The following is a 13,030-nucleotide window of genomic DNA, read 5'->3' on the forward strand; positions in this document are numbered from 1 at the left end:
TAATTTTCTGAGTTAGGTACCATTTTAACTTCTCTTGAAATATATGCATATTCAACTTCCAGAACATGAAATGCTTTAACCTAAATGATGTGTGGGGTGCATAGATGTTTTGGTGCCATTTGGCAGTCTGTGGTGGGAACATGCAGACCAGAGCATGTAAATGAACCCCTCTGGTAAAAGATTTTATGACATGTGTTCCCCACTTGGCAGAACTTCTTATCTGTTTAGTGGATGGTGCTCCAAATAATGGCTTTTCACCCATGAAGAAGGACACTGTGTCTCTGAGAAATTATTTTCAGGGCAAGAATTTGTCACACATTCTATCTAATGAAGAACTGACCAACACCCACTTCCATTTGGTCAGTGAAACCAGATGTTCCACCTCCTTAATCCTCTGAAAGCAGTGTGGAGATGAGGTAATAGGAACAAGCATGGAGAGGGATCAACTTGGCAGGTCATTGCTTGTTTTGATTATAAAAATACGTCAGAAGCAACTTTATTATTGTAAAATAACAGACAGAAATATGTCTACAATTTTGCTTTTTTGCAATTTTTCTTCTCAACAAAGCTGGAAGAATGATGACATTACCATGTGCTGGTCAAGAGCAGAATATTTATGTCATGTCAAAGATAAACTGAGATAAGACTGGCATATTATCTTGCAACTTGTATGTGAATTCACTCTAGTTTGTTAAAGCAAGAGCTGAAGAGCTCATGTGGCCTATGTTTGTTTGGTGTAGAGGGGTAAACAGAAATCTTATTGCACAATTGAACCTTGTCTTGGTTTTGCATTGAATCACAGAGTGTAGAGAAAAAGAAGTGTCTTTCCCCACACTCAACAAAATGTTAAATGCAATGTAGATTAGAAAGAAAAAGTTCCAACTTGACTGAACTTTCTCCCAAGCAAAAAAAAATACAGCTGCTGCTTACTGAAAGCAAGTCCTCTCTAACAGGACTAAAGACTCAGAATTTAGATCTGGTCTTCCCTGATAAGCAGAATCTCAACTGGCAAATTGAGGAGCAAATAACATAATAAGGAATACATCAGATTAGGAACACCTAGAGGAAAATCCCAAAAACCACCAGTGGATTTTGTGGAAAAGGGAGGTTTAATCCATCAGCCTTCCGAAGTGGAGAAATACAGCTGGAGGCAGTTTACTGAGTTAAATGAGGCACTGAAATGGCACCCTGCCAGCTCCATGTACATATTAAAAATTTACAGCTTGTTATGGAGGAAAAATTCTTCATGCATAGTTCTTTCTCATAAATTTAATTCCCTCCACAGGTTTTGTCATGCAGAGATGCCTTCCTCTTCAGGAATCAGCTCTATCTTGTCCCCCATGTAGCTTGCAAAAACTTGGGATATTGTTTCTGCACATTGTTTTCTTTTGGAATTTCTACTAATTTTGCAGGTCCTATGGAGGCAGAGCAATTCTTTAGCTGTACTTGGTGAAACTCTCATGTGGACTTGTTAAAGGTGTTTGGTGAGTTCATGAATAAGGCAGTAGGGATCACTGGAAAGCCTCCAGGACACCCCTACAACCTGCTGCTCTACTGAATAGATAACTCATAAAGATAAATCATTACCTGACTGCAGATAGGTCCTTTGATTTACCTAAGCTTCATTAAAACTCACCCAGGCTATTTTCAGCTATGCAGAACAGAGCCAGAGTACTCTTTTAGCAGCAGCTAGATGTGGTGACACATAGACTGAGACAGAAAGCACTTCCTTCAGCACTTGTCACCTGACAAAACTGAGAAGTTTATATAAATGCAAAAGGAAGACACTAAATGCAGGTGCTTCCTCCCTTCCCTGCCCCACCCTTCCTGGCTGGCATCAAAGGCAAGAAGAGAGGCAAATGTCAATTTGGTGAGAATCAAAGCAAAATAAGATTTTTTTTCTGAACTTTTCTTCATCTTCTATATCTTGTTTAAAAGACTTATCTCAGATTTTCCCTTGCAGAGTACATGGAAAGGATGCATATGCATTTCCTCATGAGAAATTTGGGGTTCAGGGTCTCTGACTCTTGCTTTCATCAGGAAAAATAATGTTTATTTTAATTAATTCATCTTCATTTATGGCTGAAATACGAAAAATAAAAAAAACCTGGAAGAACCAAATCTTTTTCTGACCTGCACTGATTTTTGACATTTGGAAGCATTTCATGAAGTCAGAGATAATGAATTCACTTACTGGCTGGCTATGTTTTCTTGGACAAGACTTTGTAATATGTTCTGTTGCAAACATCAGTAGTTGTTCTGTCTGCAAAGTCAGCACTGCTACTTTTCCTAATTTGTAACATTTCTAAACTGCAGAAAAACATTGGGTACTTTGCTGAAATGTTTAAATTTGGAAAATCAACATTGATCAAAGTAATTAGAAACAGAGAAAAAGATAAAAAGCTGCAGTCAGTGACTATACTTATATATTTTTAGACATATAGCAACTGAAACAGCTTTATGGAACTCAACAGTCTGGAATTCCAAAGTGAAATCAATTAAACCAATATTGGAATAGAATGCAGTAAACAATTTTATATTTAATCTTTCGAATGGATATATAGTGTATAATAGAACTTATAAGTAATTTGATTTAGAAAAATACATTTGGGTATACTCTAGTGGTACAACACAAGTTTGATGTAGAATTAAATAAAACCAATATTTATTTCTTGTTGATTTCTATGATCAACATATTAAGACAAAATTCATGGCATAATGAAATTTCTATAACCACAGAAAGCACAAAAGAAGTTTTTATGTATCATAGCACAATGTGCATGTGAAGGATTTCAAATCACATTTCATTCACTACATTGTAAGATTAATGCCTTCTACAGAGACTGGCTGGGGAATGGACATTATTGCTGTGTTTTTCAAGAACATGAGACCTGTTTTTAAGGCAGTTCCACGGTATAATGACCTGCCAATGAAGCAATCAAATTCTGCCTATTTTTGGAAACCTCCTTTTGGCTTCATGATTTGTTGACAAGAGCTCAGTGTTCTGCAAGACACAGCTCAAACCTGGTTTTGATATGAAAAGATGAATTTTTGGTTGTACAAGTATGTAAGATTTTATACAGGAGGCAGAATGCTCCTTTTCACAAACTAATGCACCTCACAAACCCATGCTACATCAGGATGGCATACAGTGTGATTGTGGTCATGGCTTTGGGAAATCTTCAATGTTCAAAGGAAAACCAACAATGCTTCCTTTTCTTACCAAATGGCTATTCAGAAATGGATGGCTGTGTAAACTTCTGTTGGAAGCCAATTACATAGTAAATGTCCCTGCAACATGGGACTAGTGATCACCAAGATCCTGATGTAAGGTTCCCAAGAGCTGGTTGCAAGGTTCCAATAGGTTCCTCCTTGGCTGGCTCAGTAAATGGGAAGAGGCAGTGTTGCAGAAGGTACAGTCCTGCTATTCAGTCACGTGCTGAAATGCCTCTCTAAATTCATCTCTATACATTTATATACCATTAATAACTTAAGAACCCTTCAGATTTTACTGAGGGTGTCCCATCCTCCCCACTCCATCAGCTCAGGGAGCACTATTGAAACTTCTAGCTAAGGTCCCTGACCACAGAGCAAATATTTTTCTATGCTGATACTGCTGGTTAATAATTCCATGTGTGCATCTACCTTAATGTGCTGCATTAGTTATGTATCTGGATACACAGAAGTTTGTCATTAAGGGCTCCCTCCGTTCTTACATCCCACACCTTACATCTCAATGTGTCTGAGAAGTGACATTGTTCAAATATATATGAGCTTCAAACCTAAATTGTGCTACCCAGGCATGAGGAGGTGTAAGGAGGTATATAGTCATATTTTAAATACTGTTTCATTTGCTGCTGTCATTTCCATGGCAGTCAGACAGTGAGAAAATGGCCAGAGAGATAAGGTGGAAGAAATAGAGAACAGTTATCAGATCTTTTGGGAAGAGGATACTCTGACCAGATAGATCAGCAGAGACTGAGCTGCAGCTTTCTGCAGAAGGATCTTGTCCTTTAACTTCCTGCAGTTACACCATGTCCTTATCACTCAAAGAAAGCAAGATTACAATTTGCCCATTCAACCACATACCATGTGTTATTTTTAACCTACAATATAAATGGCATCTGTCTTTTTTAATCCTGATGGTCAGCTTTTCCGATAACAGGAAAAAGTATGGCTACTTGTTAGTGTAGAAAATATATTTCCTGTCTACACAAAAACAAAAAAAAAAAAAAGGGAAATTTTCCCATGATTTCAGTGCGGGTAAAATTTTAGAACCTCAGTGTGACAAGGGAGAATAATAAACAAAAATAAGGGAAGGAAGGATAAGATAAGGGGATGATCATGGGTCACCCAGTCTTATATATATCTTGTTTCTCTTTTTTTTTTTTTTTTTTTTTTGTTGGCTTCTATTTTTATTAGTCTGTTGTTTATGCTTTCTAAAATAGTGTTCCTACATATACAGCCATTGCTTCCTTCAAACTCTACCAGGAAGCCTGGCAGGAGGTTTGTGAGAGGAGCAAGAAAGACATAAAAATTCTCCTTATTTTAACATTGCTTATTATCCAGCTCCTTCCTTAATTTTAGAAGACAGTGTGTTTCTGCAATTCATACAACTCTGAATCTAAGTGCTGTGCTGGAGTCCTAACTTCTGAGATGCTTCTCACTTTGACAGCAGTTGGAGGTGCACAGCATGGATTGGATCCTTGGAGATTGCTTCTGCTGATGTTGTTCTCGTTTTTTATACATGAAATTAATATTTATTCAAGACAAGAGTTCCTGGCCATAGGGAAAACCAAAAATTCCCTTGGATGGTGCAGTAGCATCAGCTCCATGACAAGTTCTCAGCTCCAGGAGACATCAGGTGAACCACCCAAACAAAACCAAGACCAGCAACCCTTACTGACACCTGCCAGCTAAAAGCAACCTTACCTTTGGGTTATAGATCATCTCCATCTCTTAAGTCCCACCTCACAGAGTGCATTTCCAAGAATCACTGATTCAGCTCCTAAAGCTGTCATCACATGTGCCTTCATCAGCCTAGATTTGATGCCCAAGGAGTTTTACATGCTAATTTAAAATGAGAGGTTGGTACTTCTGCTGAGTCTTTAAACCTGTTCTAATGTAGCCGAGACACAAAGGATCCCAGTTCCTGAGATGTTGGGAAAATTTCTATTTTTGCATAAGACATATAGCCAAAATGTTGATGATATGTTCTTCTTATTGATCTCTGCAGTACTGTTTCACTCAGCTGTAAGCATCATTAAGGAGCTTACATGCACATGCTGAACAAGACCAACATAAAGTAGCAGATCTTACCAAAGATTTGTTAGGAAATTCAATCTGCCATCAAACTAACACATATTTTGATATATGTTTTTTTTTTTAAATCCACAAGAAAAACAACAAAAAATCAAACCATAACAGATTTATTTATAACTCCCGCAAAAATTTAATATTTTTTTCTTAAGAATTACTATATCAGCTTTCCTAGTGAAAAACACACCAAAAAACCTAAGATGAAAAAGTCTTTAGATTCTTTGCATAATTCTCCAGAATATACTTTCAAATATTAGTGAGTTCCTCTGTTCATAAACTAAATTATAGTCCACCATTACATTTCATCAGGGAAAATGTCTATCAGATGAGAGCTGTGAAAAATTGAACTTAAATATTTATTTTTAACCACAGAGGCTTTGCTGGAATCTAGATTCAAAAAGAATCAGTACTGTAAACCAAATTTCTTACCTCTGAAGGATGTCCAGCTCTTATAAAAGTACAGAGTGGATCAAAAGCTCCTGTTCCACAAGCCAGAAGATGGGTCCTGTTGTATCGGTGTAGGACACGGATGTAATTTGCACATTCATCCTAGTTTATGTAAAAAATAAACATGGGGAAATATTAGCTTTGAAATTATTATTTTTATTATTTTATGTGCCCATAGGTGATGTTCTAATATTGAATCTTTCAATTCTGTTTCATTTCATGTTACTAACTCTGTGCCATAAATTCAATGGGTGAGCATTTTTACATTAAAAAAGCAAATTTAGAGCACTGATTGATCATGCCTTATTTTAGATGCTGAACCAGTTAGGAGTTACTAAATTACAAAAACACACTTTTGTGCTTCTTTGGTCTTGGAGAGTCTCCAAATCTGAATAGATCTTTACTATGTATTATTGGATTCATAGGACACAAACATAAGATTCAGAGCATAAGATGTGAATGGCCAGCAAACAGCTTCTCTCTAGAGTTAGATAAACTTTATCTCAACATTTGTTTTTTAATTGCACCATTAATTTATTGTATAATTAATTGTTGATCAATATTTTTTACATTGTATAGATACATACTTTGTCTGTTTCCACTGCTTAAACACCTTTAAAGAATAAATATTCATTTCCCCCAGGGCAATACTTTGGGACTCATTAGGGTATTTGCACCTTCATAAATGTTACAATTAAAATATTGTCAAACATTCCTTTTAGATGTGGGGTCATTATTCCTGTGCTAAACTAGAAATGGAGACAGTTTGATAAAAGTATCCATTGATTTTGGGACTTCTGGGATTTGGGTTTAGATTTTTTTTCTTCTTGGCATTTTGCAATGTTTTCTATGAGTGGAGCAAAATTACTGTTCATTTCAATTCATTGCTCAACATTTCTGCAACTCAGAACCCTGAGCTTTAAGAGTCACATCAAGTGTAAGACATTTAATTCCATTTAAAATGGAATTATCTGAGCTAACTTTAGCTGTTCTGGCATTTAGACATGTAATTTATGGAATTCTCTCTGGCTTTTCCAATAGTCAGTGAAGCAGGCCAGACATCTCCAAAAGGCAACTAACACAATCCTGAAATGAACATGTAAAACAGAGTGGAGGAATTTCCTTTTATGACAATTTCCAGTTTTTCACTGATAGTTACTCTCATTTTTGGACTGCTGTGTTTGTGTTGAGAACAATCCTGGATCTTACTAAACAAATGCAAGAACTTAATATCAAAAAGGAAGGGTCTTCAGGGAATTCATGGGCAGAATTCAACACTTGCAAATCCACATTAGCTTTAAAACTAAGAAACCATCTTTCTTCTTCCTTCTAAAGAAGGAAAGAAATCTCCCCCCCCCACCTGATTGTCCTCAACTGTTCATCCTCAGGATATATCATGCTTATTCATAGAATTAAGTAACCTACACAAGATATAACCTGTTGTGCAATTAAATATTATGCATATACAAAGGGCAAATCAACCTTTTAATATCTAATTTTTGGAAAGTCTGGATTTGTAACTAATTTGTTCCTTTTTTTTAAGGGAATAAAAACCTAAAGTCAGATGAATTGAGAGAAGTATGGGGTTAAATCAACAGCATGTGATCCTCCTTGTATGGATCAGCACTCAAAGACAGAGGTGTCCACTTTTTATGTTCATTTCCCAAATGTTGGCTGACTTGTGGTAGCAAAATGCTCTTCCATAGGTATTTTATGAGTCCATGAAGTTTTTGAATAGATGCTTTACTGTGTGCTGATGCTGTTCCTGATTCCCTCTCCTCCTTCCTGACTTATTCCCTTTTTTTGCCCTCAGTGGTGGTCTGTTCCTTACTCCATGCTTTCCTTTATTATCCATATATGCCTTCAGCTCTTGATCTTTATACCAAAATCATTTTAGGCATTTAAGATTTTTTTTTTAAATGGGAAAAATCTACTCTTTTTTTTTTTTTTTTTTTTTTTTTTTCTGTGTGCCTTTGTAGGATTGCCTGAAAAAAATCTGCAAAAAACCCCTAGGATGTGGAAATACCAAACATAGAAAAACACTAATTCCAAATGGCTAGACTTCCTTGTTTATAAACAGATGACAAAAGGCGCTGTTCTGGGAAGTGTCGGGCAAAAAGGCATTCCTGATAACCCCACTAATAATGTACTTTACACAGAGCAGGGAAGAGATGCATCATCCAAGGGGACATTGAAATAAGACTTCTTTACACTATACCAATTAATTAAATACTAGGGTTGTGTTTAGGATGCTCCACAGATACATTAATAGATCTGTGGAATTTTATTAATCTGAAACTTCTCAGTGTAGAGAAGTGAGGCATCTTTACAGAATTTGATTTACATCTGAATGATTTCCAATTCTGATAAAGTAAACTAGAGTAATTGAAAACTCTCACACCACAGGCTAACAGGTGTGATTCCTGGAACACTGGATGACAGCTGAAGGACTTTTTTTCTTTGCCTTCACTCAAATCAGAAAAGCATGACCTTATTTTAGGAGTATACATGTGTTGATAGGAAAAGCCTTTTTTAATTGTCCTATTAAATCTATTACAAGCTCTGAAAATGTTTATGACTACAGTACTTGCCAATTTACTGCTACAACATGAACTGATAACTTTTTAAGGTTATACAAGCTTGTAAAAGTGGCCAGTTCTATTATATAAAAAGAGGCAGCAAAGTACATGTGAAGTATTTCAGTGCTGAGAAGCTTATTACAATAGTATCAGTTCTACTTAATAATTATGCCTTGGGTAACAGATCTTTTGCAAAGGAAAATAAAAGAAAAACCGGCATGGAAATAAGCAAAAAAAGTTTGAAATAGAGAAATATTTTTTCTAGAGTTTGTACTGTGAAAAAAAAAAAGCATTAAGAAAATAAAATTTACTAAGGATTGATTTTAGGACATTATGCTATGAAGTCAATATTAGTTTATGGCTACAAAAATTAAGGGTGAAAAGAAAAATAGTAGGAAGGTTTTATTATTCTAATTTAGATTCTGTTCAGGTTGAGTGATTAATCTTACTGAATGCTGAGCATGCTGATAAAAATTACTAAGATTTCCTTGATATTAATTAGTGTAACTCATTCACATAGTCCATACATAATTAAGTTTCATGTGAGGATCAGAATAATTTTTGGTATTACAATATTGCAAAATTTTTAAATGTTAACATATTTTTCTTAAAGACTAAACTTGTAGAATTTTGTGATTATTTAAAATTTCTGTTTTCTTCTGTAAAAGCAATTGTTACTCCAAACCTTCATGGTGTAGAGAAAAGTGGGAAACATATGACACTCTTTTAATGACCACATTCATAAAATGCAAATTTGAGGATTTATAACAACAAACTGGATTGCAAAAAGGTTTTGAGGTTTAGGGAAGCATGAGTCTGAGGAAGCTATATTTGTTTTGAAACAACAGTACCTATTTCTGCATTTTTTAACAAAAACAAATATTGTCAGTGTATCAGAAAATATGTAGAGGTGAAAGAAGGATGGTAGAGCTTTAACTAACAACAGCCAATGCTTAGAGGTAGTATCAAATAAAAGCCAAATAATTTAGGTTTGGGATTCATTTAATATGACCATAAAGTTCAGCCATTGTAGAAAAGCACCATTTTCAACCAAAGCCACCTGAAATTATCAAGGATATAAAAGTCACCTGAAAAACTACAATGAACACTTAAGAATCTTCAAAAAGGATCAGTTCTAGACCAGGTGAATAGAAAGAGTTGGCATATTATTATCATTATTATCATTATTCTCATTATCATTACTACTAGTACCACTACTTTCCAATCTGGTTTCAGTGCCTTAATGTGGACAGTTCTCAAGCTTTTACTTCAGAAAAATCTTTATAGCTTCCTAATTTACTAGGAATTTATGGTGGTTGAGGCTGCTGTTTGCTGTGTTTCTGGGCAAAGCTTGATGTCCCCTTCCACGTCCTACATTCCTGTCACTGTTGCTGTAAATCTATCATAATTTTCACCTCCCTTGGTTCAGTGTGAGCTCTCTCAGCTGTGGGATTTATTAGGTGTACTCTCTGTGTGTTTATGAGTTGCAGTTAATGAGCTTGGTGAACTGCAAAATTAAAGAGAGCTCGTCTCCAGAAGAACTTTCATCCTGTGTTACCAATGATATCAGCTGCTGTGTGTCAGTGAGCTTTCAAGTTTTTTTCCCAGGAAATTATTACAGTTAGGACACTGAATTACAAGAACAGAACAGTTCTGAGGTTCATTAAAACAGAGTATTTTTATTATTAGAACAAGAAACCTATAGGAAAATATAAATTACAGTGTAATTTATAATTATTAATAGCTGCTTTTTTGAATGGATTCCAGAGAATGTGAATTTTAAAGATAAACTGGAATGTGAATATGAAGAAGATAATCTGTGTGTATGAAAAGAAAAGGACAGAGAAATGGAAAAGGAAAATTATTAAGGTACCTCCTTTGATAGCACTAGATTAAGAATTAGAAGAAAGTTCAGGCCATCAAAAGTGTTCATTGCTTGTTTATGAGCTGGTTTTAGGAACAATTAAACTAATAATTTTATGTGTTCACAGTAGTTATATGTTTTTAACCTGCAACACTTCACTTTATATCTGTGCTTTAATCTCTCTTAAGTTAGGGATGCCTGAATCCTTGTTTTGGATGAGCCACTGGTATAATTAAAGTATATTTGATCTGTAATTAGTGATACTTACAGCATCTCTTCCTTTAATTATGCATTCTTCTGCCTGCAGAGGTGTACTAGGCCAATGGATCTGAGGGAAAACAAAAAAAAAATAATTGGCAGTCTGATCATGGAAATCCAGCTTTTCTATTATTTCTCATGTGAAAGATTCTCAGATCAGAAGTAAAAAATCATAGACCAGCCCAGGTTGGAAGGTGCCTCAAAAGATCATCTGGTCCAGCTTTTGGTGGGAATGGGAGCCCAGGTGAGATTATCTATCACTCTGTCCTAGACATCTTTAAACCCCCCACTGACAGAAACTCCACCATGTCCCTGTCTCCTTGTGAAGGGAGAGTTCCTCTCTGAGATGCCACTAAAGTGCTGGAAAACTGTGATGAGTAACCCCTGGGCCTTGCTTCCCCTGAGAGAAAAGACCTTCAGTCTCTCCTTTGTTGGAACTCAACTGTCTTGATTAGGGCAGCACAGCAAATTTATTAGCAGTCACCAGAATTTAAAGGAAGCTAATGTATGGAACATTTTATATAAATTCAGTAGAAAAATCTATGCTAAACTGTCAGTGATTTTCAGCATAGTTATTAATCTTGAACTACTGATTTCCTGCTTGAAGTGACACTTAAGAAAGAAAATGGCTTACAGTGAAATAAGGGTCAGCATTTAACCTTATGGGAATAGGATTGGCTCCTCACAGTCTTTTACTAGAAGTGAAGCCAAATTACACAAGTGAGTTTTTCTTCAGCTATCTACTGTATAACATTTAGGTTTCATCCCAGATGCATGATTTGTTTGGATGAAAACAATATTAAACAATGACTGATCACACTGGAATGGTTATTTAATTTCTTACAACATTTGAAAGTGAAAACAAAAACATGTTCACATCAGTGATATCAGGCTTGGCTAGAACAAAGTAAATATCCAAAACCTGATGTCATCATTAAGACATTTTTGTCAATAATCCAATCACAATTTTTTTTTTCTGTCGGGAAAACATTTTTAAATTAAATTCTTCTGCTAAGCTTTTTATCTTCCTTTTTTTTTTTTTTTTTGGTAATTGAACTGTTTTAGTTTTCTTGAAATAATTCTAATCTGAGAAAATGATAAATTATTAGAAATATTAATTGCAAACAAGTGGGGATAAATTATTTATCCTAGATTACTGAGGCTTGAAATTAAAAGACCCAGTTCTATTTAATATCTTCCTTAATGAATTGGACGCAGAAATCAAAGAATACTAAATAAATTTGCCAATGACACTAAAATGGAAGGAGCTGTTCACCCTCTTCAGGGCCAAGGCACTGCAGAGACCAGGACAAATCAGAGGACTGGGCAATCACCAACTGTATCAAGTTTATCAAGGGCCAGTTCATTCTGCACTTGGGACAGTGCAAGCCCAGTGCTGTGTATGGATCAGGGAATGAGAGACAAGAGCAGTTGCAGAAAGGGACCTGGGAGTCCTGGTCAATGGCAAACTGAGTGAGTCAGCAGTGCCCTGGCAGTGTTTAGGTCTCAAACCATCTAAATCCAAGTTAATCAGAACACACATTCCCAGTCAGATGATCATGTAGTCATCTATGAGTGATCAAAAATTACCCTCATCTAATCTCTGCATTGCTGCTGTATAGTCTGGAAAGGTACCTGGACTTTGCTGAACTCCCATGAAGGCATTCATCCAATCATCCTGGTCAGACCATTCCTGGTTCATTCATTGCTAAACTCAGGGTCCACAGTCATTTATTTTAGTCACTGGTCAGGAATTGAATGAAGCTTGGGTTAAGCCTGTCCTTAACCCAAAAAACCTAAAAGTTATGAGATCTCTAAGATCTCTCTGGGGTAAAAGTATGAAAACACAGCTTTCACTTCCCAAAGACATGTTCTAACTAGCAGGCTAAAATGAGAGGTTTTGCCCACACCAGGTGTAGGTGGCTGTTAGGAACAGAGAAACCACAGAGGGAATAAAACACTTGACTCTGTAACCTGATATTAAATACACTGTGTGTAGGTGATTATTTTTGCATTTGGAGACTTAGTCCCAGTGCTGTTGAAAATACTTTCTATGTACATTTTCCACTTAAGATATACTGAATTAAATACATATACAGAATTAAGAGAAGAAAGCCAAAGAGGTAACCTAATGCTCCTGCTTTTTCTGGAATGCCAAAAAGTAGTTGCAGTGGAGCTACATAAATTTGGTCCTTGGCATAGAAAAAAAGAATAAACCATGGAGCTGCAGAATGGTTTGGGTTGGAAGGAACCCTTAAAGACCAACTAGTGTAACCACCTACTATAGTCAGGGACATCTTTCACTGTTGCTCAAGGTTCCATCCAGCCTGACCTTGAACAGCTCCTGGTATGGTGCATTCACAACTTCTGAGTGCAAACTGTTCCAGGGTCTCACCACGTTCACAGTTAAGAAGTTCTACCTAGTATCTAACCTAAATCTACAGTCTTTTATTTTAAAACCTCTGTCTCTTCTCAGGTCACCACAGCCCTTGAGAAAATTCTCTGCTTTTCTCTAAGGCCCCTTTCAAATTGAAACTCCAGCATGAGGTTTCCATAGAGCTTT

At 36.0% G+C, this 13,030-nt stretch overlaps 1 protein-coding gene across 1 annotated transcript in view; it reads right to left on the reverse strand.

Moving 5' to 3' along the window:
* The window catches only part of SEMA3E (semaphorin 3E), a 129,433-nt gene that overhangs the window by 42,510 nt on the left and 73,893 nt on the right, over positions 1-13,030 (reverse strand). Inside the window, exons 3-4 of the mRNA XM_059847451.1 lie at positions 10,478-10,537; positions 5,749-5,868 (exon numbers count right to left, since the gene is read on the reverse strand). Of these exons, the coding sequence (XP_059703434.1) occupies positions 5,749-5,868; positions 10,478-10,537 (180 nt within the window). The remainder of the gene's footprint in view (positions 1-5,748; positions 5,869-10,477; positions 10,538-13,030) is intronic.

This window comes from Haemorhous mexicanus, chromosome 5 (assembly GCF_027477595.1).
Source record: "Haemorhous mexicanus isolate bHaeMex1 chromosome 5, bHaeMex1.pri, whole genome shotgun sequence".
In the NCBI taxonomy this organism is placed as follows: Eukaryota; Metazoa; Chordata; class Aves; order Passeriformes; family Fringillidae; genus Haemorhous; species Haemorhous mexicanus.